The 23,103-nt window shown below is 47.6% G+C and overlaps 1 protein-coding gene across 1 annotated transcript in view; it reads right to left on the bottom strand.

Annotated features, from left to right (window-relative positions):
• The window catches only part of PSD3 (pleckstrin and Sec7 domain containing 3), a 95,888-nt gene extending 73,467 nt beyond the window's left edge, over positions 1-22,421 (bottom strand). Inside the window, exons 1-5 of the mRNA XM_009286236.2 lie at positions 22,366-22,421; positions 20,973-21,051; positions 20,260-20,368; positions 6,059-7,133; positions 4,253-4,645 (exon numbers count right to left, since the gene is read on the bottom strand). Coding sequence (XP_009284511.2) covers positions 4,253-4,645; positions 6,059-7,133; positions 20,260-20,368; positions 20,973-21,051; positions 22,366-22,421 — 1,712 coding nt within the window. The remainder of the gene's footprint in view (positions 1-4,252; positions 4,646-6,058; positions 7,134-20,259; positions 20,369-20,972; positions 21,052-22,365) is intronic.
• Between the last annotated feature and the right edge of the window lie 682 nt (positions 22,422-23,103).

Raw genomic sequence — 23,103 nt, forward strand, 5'->3', positions numbered from 1 at the left:
GTGGGGGGGGGGGGGGGGAGATTAAAAGAAATTCTGTTTTAAAGTCTGAAAGTAGAAAAGAAAGATGGGGATCATCACCAAGAGAACTTCATACCTTACTTCTAGACACACTGATGCTCTGGCACTCGCTGTATACCTAGCAAAGATAACTCACTTTTCCCTCAGGTATATCTTACTGCTTTGGAAATACGTCCCCTTCCTCCCACTCTGATTTGGTGTAAATGATTACAACTAGTTCAGGCGATGCAAACTCAGGCTCGAAGTCTGGGTAGCACCTTGCAAACAGTCTTCCTTATTGCCTCTGCGAGTAAGACTAAACTCTCATATACCAAGGCTGAGCCTTGCTCCGTCTCAACACAACCCACCAGCACAAGAAGGTAGGAGTACAGTACTTGGGGCGCGGGTGCGACGGTGGGGACTGCGTGCCTCTGCAGGGATAACACAGAGGCAAGAGGACCAAACACAGCCCAAATGCAATATCTTTATTGCCACTGCAAAGCTTCATTACACCAGCAACCTGTGGCTCAGCACGTTTCATGGGGACCCCATGGTGCCCTGATACACAGTGAGGCTGTCCCTCAGCTCTGAAACCTCACACACTCCCCCTCCTCCCCCAGTTCTCCCAGTCCCACCTGGGGAAACTTAAGGCTACTTCAGCTGCAGAAATTTGTTTTTCCCCCAGAGGGATGATCATTACATACCTAGGAAAGAGATTAAACCCCGCAAAAGACACCAAGAGCTGGAACTGTTCCCAAAGGAAGGCAAGCTGCACACCCTTCTCCCCAAGCATCCCTCCTCCACTGGCCAGATGCAAAGGGCACCTAAGCTGTGATAGGAAAGGACTACTTGCAAAAGCAAGCCAACCTGTCCTGCAGGAAAACCCAGGGGCCAGCTGACATCCCCCTGCCCTAAGGAAGCACGGCAGGTGGCTGTCAGAGCAGGCACATCACACAGCTCTCACCAGGACTTACTGCGTTTAACCACGGCCAGCAGCTGATAGGGAGGACAGCAGGGACAAAACATCCAGACACCCGGGAGCCCATAGGAACTTGCAGCCCGCAAGCCTCTAATCATTTTTTTTTTTTCTCCTTTTTTTTTTTCAATTCTGAAGGCACGTGACTGGCCTTCACATACCAGAGCTGACCCCTCCCAGAGCTAGCGATTTCCTAAGAGCAGAGAAGGATGTTACCCTCCCACTTATTCATTACACGACTAGGTTTCCTTGCCGTTATGCATTAAAACCTCACACCACCTAGGGTCCTCATGTCAGTTACGCTCAGGATCCCTCCAGAGAGATGCAAATGTGCTGTGGTGCTCAGCTACCTGCTATCAGGAGGGCACGGCCATGGGGAGCACCTGCTCCTCCTTTCCTAATTGGCACACGGCTTTCAATTTCCAGGTGTAAACCATTAACTCTTTGCTTTTACATCTGCCCTCCCCTTCTGTACCGGACTGTGAAGAACTGCCAGTATTTCACACTCTGTTCCCCCATAAATTAGCACTGGTACTTGGAAGTGTAGTCTCTCCCCACGCACTTTCCCACACATTTTTTATGTCACCGAAATATATCGGGGAGCTGCTGAGGTTTTGGTTTCGGTTTTTGTTTACTTGGGTTGGCAGTGCAGTTTCTGGAAAAGACAGGTTATGCTTCTTCTTGTGCCACACTGCAATGTTGCATTGCTTTGCTCCCAAGCCCCCCGCATCCCAAATTCCCCCACTTCACTTTGCACTGACCACCATTCACATGCTGAGACCCCACACTTGCCTCCATCCCTACAGGATGGGGTCCTCCAGCTGCTCTCCTGCCTGCACCCACCCCCCAGTGACTTCCCATCACAGGGTGGGCAGAGGGAGCTGCGGGAGCCCCCGGCTTCAGGGAGAGCCGGCAGCTGCGCAGAGGGCACAGAGACCTCCGGTGGCTCTGCGATATATCGCAGGCAAGCTGCTGCCTGCGAACTCCTGCTGCTGGCTGGGGGATGCAGGGCCAGGGAGCGCTGCCTGGATCAGGCAGGGCGGTGGGCTTGCCTTCCCAACCTCGTTCTCCGGGAGAGCTGGACCACTTCAGCGGGTGCCCCTTGATGCTCTGCAGCACCAGGCAGGCGCGACACATGGGAAACTACAGCCGCAATGGAACCGCAGGTTGGCGGCACCATAGGAAACAAGGATTTACAGCAGAAAGCACAAAGGTGCCGCACTGGCTACCGCACACGTATCATACACGTGGACTTCCAGTTGAAAAAACAAGTCTGGGATTGCTTCAGGCAACACAACCACACACGCAAACTGTTACAAATAGTACCCACAGCTCAGGCAGCTATTTCTGGTTCACCTGAGCATCACAGTGACACACTGTCTTGACCCCTCTGTGAATAAATCCCATGCAGGCCCCAGCATGCACACACTGCTCCTCACCCACACACTTAACACCGTGATTCACCACTGGCTCCAACAACATAGCACACACGATCCGTCAGTCACCTGCACCCTGGTGCAATACAACATGATATTAGAATATCATGGGGGTGGTGGTGGTTAATAAGGTTATTATCCAGAGGATTACCCTGTTGGGCACATACGTGGCTGGCTGTACTGCTGCAGCTACACTCTTTATCAGCACCTACCTTAAGAGAGCGAGCTCTCAGGGCTCGTCTGTAACAGAGCCCTGCAGACTACAACAGCAGAGCTTCCTAACAAACCCGCTGTTGGGGACACTTCTTTCTTCTTTGTTTATTAAGGGGGAAAAAAGAAGAATTTAAAAATCCTTAAAATTGGTTTATCACTATGGCTGCAAATTTAAACTAAAATTAACTTAATTCCTAATGAAATCCATACTAGGCAGGCACCTAATGTGTCTCTAAGCATTATCTAAGCACACCTTGTCTTCGTGATAACTTCCATCTTGATGAGCCGATGTGGGCCTTACTTGACAGTACTTTTTAGATACTAGATGCTGCAACTACAGGGTAATTACAGAGAGGCCTGTATGTGCTGTTTGTCCTCCACTGCCCAGTCTCACATCAATCTCTAGTTTCAGTACAAGCAAGGAGCTGCAAGTGTCAGGACTGATCTCAGTTTCTGGCTCCACACCGGTTGTAGCAGATTAGCAGTCACTTATTGCCTTATTGGCACCAAGCAGCTCAGGGTGATACAAGATTTAAACACCTTTTTTCCAGTAGGATTGATGGAAAAAACATTCTAAACTGCTAAGTCCCTCTGCCTGTTCTTTTAAGAGCAAACTGTACCTTAATCCATAAAGTCAGCAAAACTACTTCTGCTCAAAGGACTTCTTTCACACTAGCACAAAAGGAATAAAACAGATAAAAGACCTCCCACCACTGACTCCCAGGAAAGCTCAGACTACACTAGTCCCATCTAAGAGTCTAAGGACTCTTAGACTCATGTCCCTGGAGAATGGAGACCCAAGGCATCTTTGTCACTCACAAGGTCCCTCACCCCCTCCACAGATTACTGCTTTTGCCTCGACCCCCAACTTTGCCTTTCACTCTCCCCACCCTCTCTGACAATATACGATGAGGAAAGTTTGCTCATAGAGCGAGTTTCTACAATTACACAGCATTTTCTGACCACTTAGCCTAGCTTTTGCTTCTCACATGACTCTTCTCTTAATAGGTTTTCTTATCTCTCCCTTTACCTAAATGGAAATTATTAACATTTTTGCAAAGCGCCCTCCTCTCTCAATCAGTAACTAGCGCACAAATGAAAGCAGCAGCGAACAGTCTCTAATGCCATGAATGTGGTGGGAGCAAAACCTCGTCTCAGCTGAAGTAACTGGCAAAACTCCCGCTGACAAGAGAGGAAAAGATATGCCCAGAGACACACCTTTAACATCCAAATCACGAACTGCATTTGGACAACTCATCTGTGTGCACAGGGTGTTATTGTTCCTAAAATTGCTGCTAACAAACTCAGGTATAACTGGAGCTGAACAAGGTTCATCTGTAACCGGTAACTAACTACTCCAGGGACAGGTCCCAGAGACACGACAACACTGGCTAGATAGACAAGGATCACCTACAAAACCTTTGTAAAATAAATTTGCACTTTTCAAATGAATGGCAGGTTTGGATGGCTCACTTCTCTCCTGCAGCTCACTGTTACACTGGAAATTATTCTGTGTAGAAAACGTGCAGTGTTGAAAGAGGCAAAACTACACTCTGCGACAGTCCGCTGAAGTAAACAGACATCAGGGAAAAACTGGCAGGCACACAGAAAGCTCACCCACTGCTTTTACCTTTCCAAACGAGGGACTTCAGTGACATCTCCTCTGAAGAGTGTTTCACTTACATCCCTTAAGCCATTGGCGATGCCTTCACCACAGCCCTTCACCTCCCCGTCAGGGGGAAGCTGCAGGACATCTGGCTGCCCCGAGGCTGATGTCCGATCTAAAAACTGGCCGCCCTCCTTCATGCGCTGCTGGATCATGGGAGTGAGTGGCATCTCAAAGCTGAAGTAGCTATCGGGCTCCGAGTACAACGTCTCCAGCGACTCTGCGCTGTAGTATAAAGATGCATTGTCTAGGATGTTTTCAAACTGTGAGCTGTACAGATCAGTGGAGACATCGGAGTGCCTCTGCCCAAGGACATCTTCATATCCTCCCGTGGCTGCTTCCCCCTCCTCCATCATCCTGGAAATTAATCAGAAACAGCTCGTTTCAGCTCGGGGGCAAGGTTTAGACCTCTGGGTGAACCTCCTCGCCTTCCACCTTTGTAAACAGAAAGGTCAACGTGGCTTCGTGCAGGAGAGGACACTGCGGGTAAAATACTACTTTCTCCTTGCACTACCTCTGTTCATGATTGGCACCATCTCCCTCCCTGGGGACATGAAAAGAAACAATCTTCTGTGTAAAAGAGGGAAGCAGGGGGAAAGCCTAATATTGCCTAACAGATAACATCAGTTGCTTATGTGCAAAGGAGAAAAGCACTCACAAATGCATAAGGTCTCTGCTAGCACCACTGCCATGCCAGAGGCTGCACAGGTTGAAGATGTGCACCCAGATGGGGCCTCTACCCCCAGAGGACAGTTTGCTGGCTCTGAAGTCCTAGGGGTGGGGTCTTCAGTGAAGGGCTGGAGGAAATCCCTCCAAAATGCAAAGGGAAGTAAATGCAATTAAAAACCTGGAGCCAGGAGAACCAGATTTGAAGGGGGAAGACTTGGCCTGCTTGCAGATGCACAGGGGAAGGTGTAGCATCCCTCTAGAGAGAGTTTTCTTCTCTGCTGCACCAAATACTGCGGGGCTTCTCACAGCATGTGCCAGGCATCAGGGCTGCCCGCCCAAGCGATCTCACACGCTAGCCAAAGCGAAACTCCGCAGATCCCGAGGTTCAGAGGCAGGAGCACCTCCCTTGCTGAGATCCTGTTGTTTCAGCAGCAAACACCCCGCCAGGTCAGAGCAGGCACGGTTTGCTCAGAGTGCGCTGGTGGGACCCTTTGCTTTGTTACAGATGTGCATCAGGAAAGAAAGTAAGAAAATTGGGATGCTCTTGTAAAAAGCAGTGCACAATTTTTGCAATATATATAGCTAAAATTACATAAACACAGATAGATAATATAGAAAGCACATCACAGCATTTACCCTCTTAGAACACACAAGGCCCTGGGTAAAACATCTTTATTATCCGACCTCTCAGAGGTGCTCGCACCGTTCTTGCACAAACTCTGCCCGAAACCTGAAAATCTGGCCAGGCACATATGGCCAGGCCTGCATCCTGCCAATATTTAATTATATGCCATGTCCAGATCCCAACTACACCTGCTACAGATGCTTCATCACACAGCCATTACTCTGCAAACAGCAAGAGACATCTTTACATTTCCAAACCTGAGACGGACTTCAAACTTCAGCAAAGTGGTGTGGACAGGGTTCAGTCCCAACTTCATGCACTAGCCACCAGCAGGCATGAGCCACTGCCACCACACCGCAGGCAGCAGACAAACATTTGTTGTTTGTCATTAGCTCCTAAAGGGGTAGGCACAAGCCACGTGCGTGGGACGAGAGAAACCCCGCCTACCCCCTGCACCCCCCCAAGCATCATCTCACCTGCCCTGGCCTCTCACTAGCACAGCCGTCTCCTCCTTGCCGCGGTTCTTCTTGTCCTTCACAAAAACTTCATCCTCCTCACTTTCATCGAGCAGCGCCAGAGGAGTGGCTCCAGGGGCAGCGGGTCCCAGCCTCAGGTCCTCACAGACCTCGCTCCAAGCACTGTCTGGCAAGGAGACCAAGCCTGGGGAGACCATTAGTGGTGCAGGGTGACTGGACGTTTTGGGGAATGCCTTCCTCTCCACAGACACAGTCTCTAGCAGCAAGTGCTTCTTTCTTCTTTGCTCCTCAGCTTTTTGCAGCCATAAAATCTCCACCCCTTGAAATTCTACATGTTTGCTCACAGCTGCCTCTTTAGAGAGCCTCCTCTCAGGACCCATTTGCATTTTGCCTTGACTGTACGCTGAAAACTCCTCAAAATGCGCCCACCCCTCCACTCTGCTGGTTGCTTCCAGGTTTGTCACAGATGGTCTATGACAGCTTGTCTCCTGCGCTGTGTGGACCTCCTCAGCTTTATTACTGATGGCTTGCAAGGACTCGGACTGCTTTTCTCCAGTGCATATTGCAGCCAGATCTTTCTCTACGATCAAATGCATTTTTTCCTCAGCTGTTCGTTCAGATGGAAGAGGCATGTCTGAGGGTTTTTCTTGGCCTGCTGGAACTGGTTCTCTGGCTGCCTGTACATTTTGGCTGCCAGTAACACTCTTTTTTTCCATTTGCATCTCTGAATCAAGAGAAGTATTTGCTCTCTCTTGTACCTTTGTTGCTTCCAGCCGTCGAGAGATTTTCATAATCTCTGGCAGGTTACCCGCAGGTTGCAAACCTTCTTCTGGCGCGCGCAGCTGTGCTGCCCCAGAGTCAGGTCTCGAATTGTCTGCAGGAGCTGCACACTGAGGAAGGGGCCTGCCAGGTACCCGGTGGTGACTGTGCTGTCTTTCTGGACTGCGTGTCACGGGCTCTGCCTGGCGCGGCAATGAAGCCCTCGGTGTGTCTCTGCTTGGCTCTACGGTGCCGTACTCTGGAAATTCATTGATGATGGTATGAGGGAGCAAAATGCTGCTTCCATGGCCACTACCTGCAAAGAAAAAAAGAGAGCATGGGTTTACCTACCATATGCATAAGCAAAAAGCCTGACCTCCCTTCCCAGCCCTCTCCTAACAGAGTAACTATGCTCTCCCCTGCAGGGAAAATACTGTTCAGTTTAACTCACTTCTGCACGCTCTCACACTGCAGTTATCCAGAGCTGGACCTTCTACATAGGAGTTTTTGGGCAGCCCTACTTTGGGAGTGTGCACTGCCGAGGAAGGAATGCCAGAAATGTCTGCTACACTTCAGAAAGGGTCCCAGCGGCCCATGAACAGTCTGAGGCCACGGGCCAGGCACAAAGGCTGAAGAAAGCAGATATTCAGAGGTCTGACATCCATCCACAGCATGCACCATACGTGTTGGTTTTATTTTAAAAAAATGTTTTTAGGTCATTTTCACTTGTAAAGATGAAACACTGGGAAGATAATCAGCCACACCCCATATATTCCACAGCTTTGACAAAGACAATTAGCTAAAATTACAAAGCAATTAATGAGCAATTCAACTTTCTGCCAGCACTACCCTCTTCCTTTAACAACTCAGGTAACTGAAGATCATGTTGCAGTGATGTACGCATACCAAGCAGTTCACATCTTCTGTTGCAGCAAATTCACCGCTGCACAAATAGCTTGCTACCCCTCCCCTCCTCGTGCTGCTTTTCCAACTGATGTAAACAAAGCAGGGGCGAAAACAGATGGTCCCATTTTCCAAGTGCCGAGCACCCACTGGCTCCCATTGTTGTGGGGTAACAGAGAACCAGCTGTCCTCAGAGGGACCTCATGGATGACACAATGACGGATACTTGGCCACCTTATATTATGGCCCAAGGAGGAACTGAATTTTGGAAAAAAAAAAAAAAAAACAGCAACAGCTGCATTCGCTGCACCCTTCTGGAAAAAACTGGCCTGGAATATAAAAGTGCTTTAAAATAAACAACAGTGGGGCCAGATCCAAACACCTACTCTGAAAAATGTCAGGGGTGACAGCTCTGAAACCAGACACCAACTTGCATTTGGATGCTTTGCCCTGCTCGAGGTGCATCTCTAGGTGCTGCGTTACAAACAGATTCCCATCTCCACTCCTAGCAGGCTGGCCACCAGCCATTTCTGAGGAGGAAGCCACGTAGCTGTCATTAATGATAGGCTGAGTTGAAGGTGAAAGGGAGGATAATTTAACATGAGCTCAGCACCGCACTAATGTGGCTATCTATCTGCCAGTGGTTTGTAAAGACGAGCAGCAGCTCACACCTGCCAGCTCACTATCCAGTATATCTAGCCACAGGGTAAACACCACACATTGTGTGTGGTGCAGGATCAAAGTGACAGACTTGGACCATGCCAAACCACAGACTCTTCCCCAGTAGGTTCTCCAGATATCTCCATGCTGTTGATTTAATCACTCCATAATAAAACTTCAGTGGGTCAGGTTTCACCTAGATGACTTGGTTGCTGTTGAGGACAGCGACTGGACAAAGCAGGGTTTTTTTCTCTGCTGCAAGGCCTCAGGGAGCTGTGAGGAGCATGGATGCCCTGTCCACCTCTACATCACCAGCCTTTCTTCATGGCAGGGTTTCCAACACACAGATGTGGGTGCACTAGGGAGAGTCTGAAGAAGAGAGCGAGGTCCCTCTCCCCACGTGAGCGCTTCCAGGTGCTTTTTCTAAGTGCCCGAAGCCCCAGACAAACATCCCCCTTTGCACACAATTCAGCCACGCAGTGCTTGGGTGCACCCCAAGCCCACCCATTTCATGGCACAGGCACCAGGCTGCCATTGGGACACACTTCCACCAGGTCAGACTCACAGATGAGAACAATGCTGTGTGGCTGCAATGTCCCTACACCTGCACCGGGACCAGCCCAAGCCAGCAAAAGGCCTCGGCTCCCCACCCCACAGCCCTGGTCTGCTCTAATGCAGCAGCATTAGTGCTTGCTGCTCTCTCAGCACGTGTCCAGAGATGGGATTTTTTTAAGAGAGGAGAACTGCCGATAGGGAGCCCGTCACTATAGATGCTAACATAAACCCTTCTCAGTGGACACAGCTCCACCTACAGCAACTCTCAGCTTGCAGACCTGCAAGCGTGAGGTGTCCCAGTTGGGATCACCTCATGTCCCCAGCACCGCGGGGCAGCGCTCGGCCATGCCACTGCCTGGCCCACACACTCTGGCCGCATCCTGAAGGGAGGCAATGCATAGTGCCCCAGGAGCTGGGACCGCCTGCACCTCCCTTCAACCCACGCACCCCACCTCATTGGAAGGAAGCCCAGAGCATCACCCCCTGGCCCCCCATGGGGCTGGAGTGCAGCCAGCGTGTGCTGGAGGCCAAGCCCTGACAAGGCACCGCACAGAGACCCTGCCAAGGGGCCAGGTTCATCTCGCTAACTGCTATCATAGCTTCTGAACCAACATGAGGGAAACAGAGGTGGCCTTATTTCTGGCGGTGAATGCTAAATGCACTGCTGTGCTTCCCCATCTGCCACCGACGGCCGCTGCTGACAGCAGTAAGCAATCCCGAGCAAGTTTCTGATTTACTTCTCCTCCTGAACTTCATCCCAAGGAGACTTTACCCTCTGGCAAGCCCAGCAAACTCCAGAAGAGGTACATGTACAAAGCACATACACGCAAATATAAGCACAGAGAGACGTGCAGGAGGAAGGAGCATGCACAGGTACTCCTCCCTGCCACACTTGCAAGCTGTGTTTCACCTGGGCAAGAGAGGAGCATTTTCACGGTAGAAAATCAAGGCCTTTTCTAGAGTCAGGCACCAGCAGCCCTGCTCTGGAAGGACTGCTGCTGCTGCCATATGCAAGCACAAGTCAGCGGGATTCTCGCCTTCACAGCATCCTGCAGGAACATTGCCTAATTCACTGCCTAATTAAAAAAAAAATCACATATGGCACCAAAGCAGCAGCCTGTCCCCATTACGTTAGGTACCACCATGCACATGACTGCCGAGGTCTCCATTCCTTGCGGTAAACCACCACCAATTGCCCGCCGCTCCTAAAAGGAGCAAAGTCTTTCCCTTTGCTGAGAGCTATTACAGGTACCAGAGCTTAGAGGAGCCTGAGCTCTTTAAGGGAAACTCCTCCCTTATTCCCATCCACCACCACAGCATCATGTCTTGCTGCAGCTACTGGCATATCCTGTCCAGCCCCATCCCCCAATATGACTGCATTACAAACAAGGCTAGAAAGGCAACAACAAAATTTAAGGACCGCACTGAAGATGAGCAGGGAAAAAAAATACCCATCACCAAACAAACAAAGAAAGGACACACACTCTCAGGTAACACCAATTTCTACTTTGCATTGAAGGTGGCTTCTTTCAACTAAGCAAAAAAAAAGAAAAGAAAAAAAAAAGAATTCAACAGAGAGAGAAAAAGCTAAAATAGAAAGGGGGTGAGTGGCTAGAAAACTGAGACTGGGCAAATATAACCTAACAGCAGTTGGCAGCCTTTCTGATGACTAGACGTTGAAAGAATTCATGACTTAAATCAGGCATAGATATGATATTTCATCGGTAAATAACCATTCCATGTCAAGCAAGCTTGTCTACAGTATAATAAAAGGAAATTCTAGGAAATAAAACACAAGTTACAAGTGAAAGAATTCATGACTTAAATCAGGCATAGATATGATATTTCATCGGTAAATAACCATTCCATGTCAAGCAAGCTTGTCTACAGTATAATAAAAGGAAATTCTCTAGGAAACAACACAAGTTACAAGCATAGACAGACATTTTGTTTACAGGTACATTTTACAAAAGAATGGTGTGAGGGTCTCTCTCTATACAGTATATATATATATATAAGCTAGCTCAAGAAATCAGATATATTTGCTTGAACAGTCTCCTTACTCACAGAGGTTACTGTAGCTCCAGCAGTTACCCATTGGTCAAAGAAATAAAATGCACAGATCATCAGTTTATCTATAGCGATACCAGCTAATTCAATTGCTGCTGTTCTAGTCAACTGGAATCAAAACAGTTTCAAATTTCCTGGCAGCTGCTGCCCTGCACTGCACACAATGATGTAAATGGATGCTTTCTGAGTATTATGAAACTGATGGGGGAACTGCAGTCTCATTCAGTCTATCGCAGGAGCTAAGGAGTCCACCTTGGCAGCTTGCAGGGGGGAAGAAAAATTTCCTCCAGCCAGGCTGCCTGACGGTACGCCAGGGAGACGTCTGTGCTTAGCTGCCGTTTATTATAACTGCGTCCATAAGGGAGGAAACGGGCAGAATGGCGATGCTGGGAGTCGTGTGCTGGTTTCAGAGCGCGGGGCACCTGATGGCGTTTCGGCATTACTGAGCTGGAAGGTTTCACAAAGCAGCCCAGTCATCTTGCATTTTATTTCTCCGCAGCTCCTTGCGCCGATCACAAGCAGCACAAGGGTGAGCCTGCATGCACCGTCACACCAGTTATGCTTTCTTGGTACCGGCATTTCTTGCCATTATTTATAAAAGGCAAATTAGGGCAAGTAAAAACAATGCGTGCATAAAGAGGAAACGAATCTCTAGGTGACAGAGCTTAATGAACAAATCGCAGGATTTATGGCATTATATCATTATTGCAGCTTGCCAGAGAGGGGGGTCACATGTGTCTCCTCGCCCTGCACTCCCTCGAGTTACAACTTCTGTGGTAACCAAAACTATTGCGATTTATAAAGCAGTGCCCGCGCACGCCGAGACGGAGCGGCCTCCCCCTGTGAGAGGGGAGGGATGCTGCACAATCACTGGCAGCCTTGCGCAGCAGCCCTTTTTCCAAATGATGTCATTCTCCGTGCCGCGATAGGTCCTGCCTGGCTAGCGGAGGTCCTTCGTTAGCCAAAGCCGGGGGATTAGCATAATGCAAGCACCGTGCTTTTGTAACTGGACTGCAAACATCCAGGCCGGACTGGGCACAGGGTTTTCTGCAGCCTGCAGCCCCTCCAGGCTTTTGGGCAGCTTGCTTGCCTGGAGAAGTGGAGCCAGGCCTCCATTCCGGCAAAGTTACACCGGCATTATGTAAAAACAAGACGTTGGTGGAAATGGGGAAGCTGAATGAAGGCAGGGAGGGGGAGCAGAGGGAAGAGGTAGGGGAGAATTGCCTAGAAAATAAGTCCTGGTTAAATGCCTCTGCTGCCTTAGCAAACACACAGGGGAGGTGGTGGGGACCAGAGATATGGCAGAGCCTGTGCAGAAGTGACCATGTTGGCTGAGATCCCTCACCCCAAAAAGAGAAGACCAGAGGGGGTCCCTGCTGCTGTCAGCGGGAGGTTTGACACAGACCCAGTAGCGTGCACAGGCAGCGTGCACCTTGCACTCACCGTGCTTGAACATCCAGGCAGTGGTGTGGCAGCCGGTAGCTCAGGGTTACCCAGAAATTAAACTGACCGCTTCAGGGAAGAAAATAATCCCCCTGCAAGCACCCAGGGGCAGTGTGTCGCTCAGGAAATCCCGCACCCACGGCTTGCTGCACAATGGAAGACATTATCAGAGAAGTACTGCTCGCTGCTGTTCTTGCATAGTTCCCTAAATTCTGGGATATCTGGGCAACCAGAAGCTGTGTTAGGCGAACCTTCAGTCTGCCACAGGACAGCCATGCCCACACTAGGTAAATTCGTCCCGAATCTCTCTGCTGGCCAAGTCCCAGCACCTGGAGTCAGGTGGTGATGTGATGCCCGAGTTGTCACAGCTTGAAAAACAGAGAGTGAGAAAAGCTGCTAGGTTAAGAATGTAAATCCTGTCCATTAAGAAAGCAATGACCAAAACAGCATGTAAAATACCTGGGTCACTGTGTGTCTGAGTGTGTGTGTGTGTTTTTTACAATTGCAAACCTTCTAACCCTGTTCCTGATGCAAAGCCTTAGGTAAGCAATGCTGTGACTCGGTTGCGTTATTGTTTTTCCCCCACAGATTTTAACTATTTCCCAGTGGTAAACAGGGAGCACTTGCGTAACCCCAACCACACTGAACTAAGAGTCCTCCAGGGAGCCCCACACCTTTCCCCTGGCTACGGGAAGGATGGCACCTTGCCACAGCAACTCACAGGCCTACAGTGATCTCAGAACAGGCCAAAGTCCAAAACTAACACGCAGCACGTGCTGGGAGGGTTTAGTGTGAGGGATTATCCACTACAAATTGCTGTATGGGCCACAGATGGTCAGTGAGATAGCTTGGTCCCAAGAGTCGTTACCCTGGAAAGCAAAAGGGTAGAGCGAAACAGCTGCTAGCATGAGTGGGAACAGGCGGGAATACAAAGGGAGTAGTATCTGGGCTCCTTATCCTGATGAGAAGTGCTGGTCAGTCTTAGTATATTTAATGCACTTTTCTTCTTTAAAGCCCCGCCCACTGGACTGACGTGGCTGCGAGAATCTCAAGTTTTGGTTTAAGACTTACATTTGGAAAAGTCTTAAACCCAAAATTCAAAAGACAGATCCAAAAAGAATCCAAAATTTTCTATTTTTCTACCACTGTGATTTAGAAAGGAAGCGGCTAACAGGTGATTTTGTAAGTGTAGATACACACAGTGATAGCAAGAATTACTTTAAAAGCTCCCTAAGAACCTTCAGCTGAAAGAGGAAACTTCTGGAGCTGTGACAGCCCACAGCTGCTTTGACACTTGCAGCCTCTCTGAATCCACTTGTACTTAACCTTACATATTTAAAATATTGTATTTTTAAAGAATCTTTTCAAAAACCTCAAAAAGTCCTTCAAATAGAAAGATCTCTTCAGATAAAAAATATATCACCAGACTTTGAGCAAGCAACAATGGCTTAAAAAAACCCACACTACTACTCACAGATCTCAGAAACTGGATCTTTGCAGCAGCCGCTGAAGAAACTAGGCACATCCACAGAAAAGGATGTCCTTTACCGCATTTCAGGGTTCCAGACCAATTAGCCAGGCTAAGAGAAAGCTTGCTAAGCAGTCCTCAAAGCACCCCAGGAGCTGGATATCGAGTTATGCACCCAGCTGAAACAAAAATAGGGCACAGAGGGACATGTGCATCTCCCAGGCTCCGAGTATTTGCTGCTAAAGGCAGAGCTGGACATTGCATGGTAACTTTTCAGCAAGCTCGCACAGTGAATGAGATTCCCTTCCTCAGGAAGCTGGACAGAGTTAAATAAACAACGCAGCGGTCTAGAGCAGAAGGCACTTGTTAAAGCGGTGAACTGCGAACAGGAAAAATACTTGCTGTACCTTGTGTTACACTTTTCCAGTGCGATACCAGGCCAGAACTGCATCTACCCACATAATTTTAATGAAATGCCTTCTCCATGTTCATTATCAAGCCATCTCCAGCAGCAAGATAACCTGCATCTTTTCCTTCAGAAAGCTTCAGGGATGAATCAAGGCTACAGCACGATGGAGGGCTTGTGTTGGTGTGCTGCCTGTCTCACCAGGTGATGGGGCTGAAGCCAAGGAGAGGAGAGGAGCCTGCAGTGACAACAAGCAAAAATGCAGCTGTGCCCCACTGTACCCAGCTACAGCCGGCCAAGTCAGCTGGCTGAGCCTCTCCTGTTGTGCCCACTGACCTGGATGCACCATTTTCTGTCTGCCCGACAGAAGACAAGGGCCCAACCGCCTCTGGGAAAGTGTTTCTGAGCCCTGCCAGCTTCAGCCGAGCTCAGCCTGCGCCACGTGTGCTCCGAGCATCTGGAGCGGACAGACACCACCAACGGGCTGCCGGCACCACCAGGCCCCCAAATATTTGTGTGCCCACGTCAGCGCAGCTCTCGGTTTCAGGCTGACAGCCCACAGACGGGGAGGTAATTACTGCCTTAACTCTGGCATTTCCTAACTTCTGAGTGCTTAACTCTGCACCTTTAAAAAACAATAAACAAACAGTCCATGTTTTAACAATTATTTGTACTAAACCCTTGGCCTTCAAACAACTCTGTTGTTTACCAAGTCGAGGATGTGGTAATCTTCTCCCTGCAGCTGTAGGTTATGATAACTTGAACTACCCAGCTTTCAAGTGCAGGTCACAAGACATCCAATTTCCTCCTGCAGAGTAAGGAACTTAGCATAATGCCTCATGCCCCTTCAGTTTTCCTTTCCCTGGGACTGGAAACCCAGACATCCATCACACCACCGCGGCTGGCTCCAGAGTGTGCCCCAGCTTTGCCCAGCCCTGGGAAGCCGGACTCAGAAATTCAAAGGGAGAGACAGCAAGACGGCTCCACCTCGTGCAGCTGATGCAGAGCACAGCGCGACCTGTCCTCCTTCGCTGGCATTAATTTTTCCATACGCACAGTCAGATGTGCTCTTCTGACAGCACTGTAAGAGCTTGCTGCTCCTCAGAGCATCCAAGCAGTAGTTCAAAATCACCTGGTTTACTCCACATTGGAGTGAAAGAGGAGCACTCAGCACAGCCGGTCAACGTGCTGGTGCCGGAGAGGTAATCACCTCTCAGAGCACACAAACTCAACCAGAAAAGTACCTTTTAATACAGCACCTCTGGAGACTTAAATTTAAAAAGTTAACCTTCTCTTTGCATCATTGCCAACCAGTTACACCAAACATCAGGGATATCTACAAGAAAACGTATTGATTACACACTACTATTTAAAAACTCCTGCGGGTCTTCAGTGTGTCAGAAAACACAGTAAGACACTAGAAACAACAAAAAAAAAAGCTGACAGAGTCAAGTACACACAACAGGATGATGGAATTTTAATTGTGTGTGGGGCCACCACAGGTCTGAGGTTCCCTGATTCCAGCCTTGCATGTGTCCCTGGTAAATGTCACAGGACATACTCTTAAATGCACATCTGACGTACCTATCCTCACAGGTTCTGTCCACCATAATTAAGCAACATGAATGTGAAAATCAGGCAGTCCTTCAACCCTCAGAAAATGCAGTTTTGCACCTTTTCAGGAAAGCAGAGGTGCAGAGGAAGATACCAGACCAGGGTGCCCAGACTTTCAGGATTGCCTGGAGATGGAAAGAGCAAGAGATGAAAACATGACAAAGGGTGGTGCATCGAAATGGAAAGCGATGCAGTTGAAGCACTGGGAAAGACTACAGTCAGCAATCTGGGCTAGTGTGAGAACGATGCAACGTGTGAGTGGCTGTGGTCTAAAGGCCGTTTTTAGAGTGAGGATCAGGAAAGTGCCTCATCCATGTAATGCAAGGAGGATGCAGCAGAGCTGGACACACATGACTTGAAGTGACACAGAGAAACCAAGTGAGGCAGAAGAGCAAAGGACAACCTAGTAAGTTAGTGATACTCATTTTACAGAAAGTTACTGGGGTAATTTTCTTAAGGCTATTTAAATCAGCATCATAGGATAACAAAAAGGCTTTGCTTGTACAAAAAAAGCAGCCACTCTGTGCTTCCTTTGCTCCTGAAACAAGTTGAAGAAATTCTACAGCAAACACAATCATTTCTATGATTCAGGTTCAGGAATGGGTATGTTGCATGGGTTAAAGTATGCATTTCATTTTCTTCCATGTGTCAGCTCTGGCACTGTTTGGCCCCTTGCAGAGGTGATTCAGCACACATTGCCAGGAGAAAGTAAACCTTTTTTTTTTTAAATTGATTTTTGGCATCGTTTGGGGGTTTTTTGGTACTCAGTTTTTGCTGGTTTGAGCTTGCTAAGAAAACAGATGAGCATAAGAACTAGCATGAGACAATCTGGAGCAGCGTGCGGCTGGGACCATCTCTTTTGGCAGAAGCAAGCTGTTAAATGAGCTCAGTTGCCTCATGACACCTCACTGTACACAAAACAGCAAGTGACAGGCTTTCCAAAAAGCTATTTGTTTCACCAGGAATTCAAAAACAAGCTTCTTTCAGCAGCTGTTGGGAAAGACCAGATTTGCATAGCAACCTGGGGACTATTTGTACAGGGCTTTTTTGTGAAGGATGAGATTAAACCCTCTGTTACACAGGACGGGTGAAAGCTTTCTCCTCCTAGAAGCATCAAAGAAAAGACTGTTTGTAAGTCTTAAGAAGCTATTTTCTTCCTAACAACTGTCTTGGATTTATTTTCTCATGTAACAGGAATTATGGGGTACTTGGCTTTCATGTTCACTTAAGCAATTATTTTGTAGCGCCCTCCCCTTTTTTTCCCCAAGGAAGCACTTTTTAGGACTAAGCCACGTTGTTGGGACTTTTTCTTTTTCTTTTTGGCATTTAAATGTATTAACTGCAAATTCATAAAAATCAGTACTCTGTAGCGTGCCCAAGCCTAAAGATAAGGCTGCTCAATAGAGATCACTGTTTCCACAGCCGGTTCCAGAGGAGGGTATGTTTCCATGTACAACAAGCGCCCTTTATGTCAACAAGGCTGAGAAGACGTCTTGTCCAAACCAGCCAAATTCAGTTTTTAAAAAACATTTTCTTTTGCTGGAAGGCAGAACGCTGGGGTTTCGCCAAGGAAGGTGGCCAGGCACCCGCTCCCATGGCGGCAAGGAGCAGCCCCATGAGCAGGGGTCTGCAGGGAGACACGTGGCCCCGAGCCCTCCCGTGATGCAATGAGGGTCCCGGGGGCCTGGACCCGCTTCTGCTCCAACTGATGCATCCAGAGCAGGAGGATGGGCAACAGACGAGGAGAGGAGCCAGACAAGAGGCATCACGCAGTAAAGATGAGAGCACATGAGTACATCAGGAATCACAAACATCCCAGATAAAACCGGACTGAGGGCAGCAAAGGAGTGAAATGAGGAGGAATTGTTTTTAATGTGGCAGCTTTATTAGCATTTGAATATTATCGATGAAACACCTCTTCTACAGACATCTAACTTTTTTCTCCCTCCTCTCAGCTGTGAAAATGACCACAAGCTTCAACCTGGAAGGTAAAAATTAGCACAGCAGCTTATTAACAAAGTCTGCTGTCTCCCATCTAGGCAAACAGAAGTGTTTGCTACAGTCGCTCCCAATTATTCTTCCTTCTTTGTGAATTGGCTTGTCCGATGCAAGTATTTAAGTATCCAGTTAAAAAATTTGTACCCGCAACAGCATCCAGCAGGGCTTCAGTAATATGGTTGTAGCCGAAAGGGAAAGGATAAACAGGGAGGCAGAAGTAATTAAGCCATTCAGCAGCTTACATGTTATGTTCTCAGTTTGTGAGGCCAGCCAAGGCACGGGTGAAACTGCTTTGGGTTAGATAAATTAAAGTTCAGCTTTACTGCCCACACTGACAAGCTGTTCTCTTGATCAAGTTTAAACACCAGTACTTCTCGTGGCCCTGCCCCTGTCACTCGTTTGCTTGAAATCTTTCATACTTTGACCCACAAAAAGACTGTCTTCTTTCTTTTAAAGGCAACTTTAGAAAGTAGCGGGTTTGTTTGTATTTTTGGTGGTGTTTTTTCCCTCCCCATCTAACACAGGGAAGGACAGAGAGACTTTCAGGCATAGCTGCTTGCCCCCAAAACGTATGTAATGACATATTCGACATACGTCAAATCAAAGGAAGCCAGCATTTGGTGCCCAGAGCCCTGGGTTTGTACTACTGTGCCCTCAGTTACCCCATCCTCATTCATCTCAGTTAATAAGCAGTTAAAACCTTGAAGAAAAAAAGTAGAAGTGGCAGCACCACTCTCATTTATCCATTGTGGTCAAACATCTTCCTGGAGGAGGAGGAAGATGCATTTGTGACAGCATGAAGCCAGTCTGGGTAAACACAATGTCACCCAGTTTTCAGGTACAATTCACAAATGTTGTATGTTAACCACCGTTAAACATTTGGAAACTCTCCCTTGAAGTCACTCCTATTTCACTAATTGTTAGCCCCCAATGGTAGTTTCTGACTAATAAAGGAACAGAAGGAGATTCTGAAACAAGGCAAGAAGCAGCACAGGAAAAATACAGAAAAGTACACACATAAGCCAATATATCTGGCTTGTTCTTTGCTGTCCTTTATTTTAGGACTCAGTACTCAGTCAGCTCAGAATACCCATCACATTTGATAATTGTTTTGGTTAGTAATAACAATAGATTCACTTGGATTTATTAGACACAGCATACTTTATTTAATGCCAATCTCCGGAAATGTACTAATGCCTGCTGACAGTGCTCTCACACTGTGTCTCTCCAAACAAGAAATGAGGTCATCGTGATTCCTGAGTAATCTGATACACGTTTTGTGGCAATTTGTAAAAGATTTTAAAATTCCTAAATGAGGACATTTTGGTTGTTCTGATTTTTTTCCCCTCCACTCTGCAATTGGGATTTCCCGAGTGGAAGACCAAACTTTAGAAAATCCAGGGAGAAACTCACTTTAAACTCCAGAGTTTACTCACTTTCCAGACTTCAGTTCTGCTTTTTTTTTTATCTTTGTTTTTTCTTCCTTTCCTTACTGAAGTGGAGGAGCCTACACAGCTTGTTTCTGTACAAAGTGCTGCCCTTCTCTGGCAAGAAGGGAGTCTTCTTTAATTAAAAGTGACATTCCAGAAAGTTTGCAATTAGAAAGGATCAAGGTGCAAAGAGAACAGCCTGAGGAAATACTTCTGCAAAGAAGGCATGGATTGTTGATAATTACAGTGAAGCAAGAGAAATAAGTAGAGTAACTACATTTCTTTTCTTCTAAGCTTAGGCTGCGAAAAGGTAGAAAACGCCCTGTATTTACAAGAAAAGAACAGAAGCAAGACTGATCCTTAGGCATAACATTGGATACTGCACCTGGATTTCTTGAATTACTAACTACAGAAGATGGAGCAGTTTAGGTACCACCTCAAGTATCTAAATTAAAATCTTATCTACCTCTAGCTGTAGGAAGAGCAGCATGCAGACCAGGAGGGGCATTCCTGGAAGGACCTCCAGGCAGAGATGGCCGTGTTTCGGCATGTGTAATTGCAGAACGTGTGGCTGAAACAACTCTGCTGCAGAGAGGTGCTGGGACTCCCTCCGCCAACGTGTCTCTGGCACACGAGTCCCTGCTGTCACATCGAGGTGGCCCGGGTGAGCCAAAGAGAAAGCTGAGGGCGTAAGACAGGGAACTGCTGTCATTCTGTGGTGCCAAACCAGCAGGCTCCTTTGGTCTGGTACTTGCACTGTGGTCCAGCGAAGGCCAGGTAGCACACTGAGCGAGCCCTCATGGGATCATTAGGGAGGAGCTTCTCCAAAACTTTCCTGAGGGGCTTAAGAGATTTCTTTTTTTTTTTCCACACAATAATAATAAATAGCACTTACCCATTTCTGAAGGCTTCTCTTCTTCCAAGCCAAATAAAAATTCATATTTGGCCTTGGCAACAGTCTGGGCATGAGCCGATACATCATTATCCCACACAAGTGCTTCTGCCTGTAGAGTCAAAATAAACAAAGCTTATCTACCTTTTAGTGAAAAAACAGCTGCAGGAACATGAAAGCCCTTCAGGTGGGCTGTCATGTAGGATTTTCAAAGTGTTCATTTAACAATATCACCACCAAGATCAACCAGAGCAGACACTGGCCAGCTCAGAGTGCTTTTGAAGAGCTCACCTCTCTGTCTTCGAACCCAAGCGTTTCAGTATTACGCAGTGATGTTATAGCACCCAACTCCTCACATCTTTAGCCAGCTTACCCGCTGCAAGGCCAGCAGCACTGGGCAACCATCTCAGTAATACCAGTTAGGGTTAAAAATGCTTAGAGAATAGTATCAGAAATAGCAAATTTGAGTATGGATGTTGCAAAACTGGGACCCATGGGAAAACCATAAGTGGGGCAGGCTGTTTCTCTGGGAGGAGACTGGCATGGAGAAAGGGAGGAGCAAGGGCTATAAGAAGGATGATCAGAAATGGGAAAGAGGATAATAAGGTATGCAAACGTGTGGCGAGTGCTGTCTGAGGGCCCCTGTTTGGGCAGCCCACACCTGACCACCGCCGTCTAGATCAGGACAATAGCCCAGCCTGTTTTTATGACCATACCACACAAGTCAAACCTGCTTCTGTGGCCATGAGGCGGGGAGGGGGCACAGGGTGGTCTCCCCGGTTAGCAGGGGAGCACCTGGGGGGACAGATGGACAGATGGATTGAGCATCCCGGTGCCACCCAGGCCTGGTGCCACCAGCGCCTTCCGACCGCTTCCTACTCATAAGAAGCAGTTTGACACAGTAAAGGTCCAGTTTCTCAGAGGAGAGAAAGACTGCAGGACTAAGATTAAAATTAGTTTTCTGAACAGGTGAGGACAAATCAAATCTCTGAGATAAAGCTCACACCAGCACTAAACTGTAGAGCAAAAACTGTCTGCAGTCGGCATTAAGTTTCTTCCCAGCTGGGCAAGATGGAGCCCGTAATTCTTCTGTCTGAAGTGACAGATGAAATAAATCATTAACTCTATAAATTCTTCAGTGACCTTTATATTCATACCCTATGTCTGAGGCAGCCAACTGTTATGACATAGCAAGTCATTGCACAGTTCACACTGGCAAAGGCCTTAGCTTACAAAAATACTCTTTAAAAAAAAGAAGCCAGATGGAACATTCTGCCCCCCAGGACAATAATAATTTTTATGCAGTTCCACCAAATACCTTAGGGTAAGCGTCAGCTACAAACAGAAATTCAAAGTACAGGAGACACATAATTCACAGCAACATATGGTCAAGGCTCTTTAATCAGAGATGGATGGAATCACAAATCCATACATTCCTCCAAGGCCAGCTCTCCAACAATTACATTTTCTTCCAAGAGCATATTGACAAATAACTATCTTGCCCCATGCCCTAGAACTGTTTTGCTCCAGGTTTTCCTGGCCTTTTACCCTCATTTCTTCTCCCACTTTTCTGCATTGCGCCAGTTCTGCAGGATTTAGTCCAACACACCTCTGTAATAAGTGGGCAGTAGATCTTACGCAGAGCCATTCACTGGTCCAACTATTCATCACTAGGGCTCCAACGGGTACTTTGATGGACCTGCTAACACTAGCCTACCAAATACTTTGGAAAAAATGTGATGAAACAGACAAAGGGCTTTCTAGCACAAAGATGACTATCACAAGCATGATGAAATGAGCTTGGAAGAAGCCTCCCTGCCTCCCCTGTTTTACAGGGCTGCATTAATTTGCAGGAAGGGGGGCAGGAAAGGCTAAAAAAGGAACAGCTGGACCCAGAGCACACAGGAGGAGGCTCTCGGTCTGCAATAGCCTGGACAGGAGTAGCTTACGGAGCCAGACAAAAATTCAGCCTACCCAGATGGATGCAAAGGGATGGGACGGCTAAACAACTAGCTGGTGCCAAATCCCACTCACAGATGAATGAAATGGAAAATAAAATGGACAGACCAGTCCAGTTCCCGAGCAGTCAGGAATTTCTGATCTACACACCTCCGGGACACAGCATCTCCAACCATCAGACCTGCTCTTCGAGGCTTCACAGACATCTGCCGCACTGAGCTTCCCTGCCAGCAAACACATTTTCCAAGGGTCTGTATTTGCCTGTACCTTACTGTAAAGCAATGAAGAAGAGTCCGGTTCACAGCACCCTCTGCATCATCCAATAATGGGCAGAAATTAATGGTTAAATTAATGTTTTTTCAGTGTACAGGGCAGCGTTTATCAGAGTTAGGTAAACTCTCCGCCTAAGCAGAGACTGCAAGACCTTTGTCTTGGCATCTGAAAGGGATAACTTGATTTTCAGAAGTGCTTAGCACCGCTGATGAGAATTACAGATACTGGCTTGTGCATGGAACAGCTGAACCTAACACCTATTTAGGTTGTCAGAGCACTATGAGGATGTGTAAAGGTAAAGCAGGTGAGAGCCTCCAGATCCAGGCTTAAGGATAAGTTTATGATATTTCATCCAAACAAGAGATAGTAAAAAGAGAAAACAAGAGGGGGAGAGAATGAGGATGCTATGAGGTGAGAGCTGGCTTTTAAGACTATTGCTTTACTGTTGTCCTTCCTTAGAGACAGGGGAAAAAAAAAAAAAAACAGGAAAAAAAACAAAACAACAGAAAATCGAGAGAGAACATGTGCTCTCCTTTTCTTCTTTCAATCTGCCACTCACCCAAACCTTGCAGAAGTCATCATGCCCCGAAGCCCAGAGCCCAGAGAAGGGCTGGA

The sequence above is a fragment of the Aptenodytes forsteri genome, unplaced genomic scaffold (assembly GCF_000699145.1).
Source record: "Aptenodytes forsteri isolate BGI_AS27 unplaced genomic scaffold, ASM69914v1 Scaffold412, whole genome shotgun sequence".
Lineage (NCBI taxonomy): Eukaryota > Metazoa > Chordata > Aves > Sphenisciformes > Spheniscidae > Aptenodytes > Aptenodytes forsteri.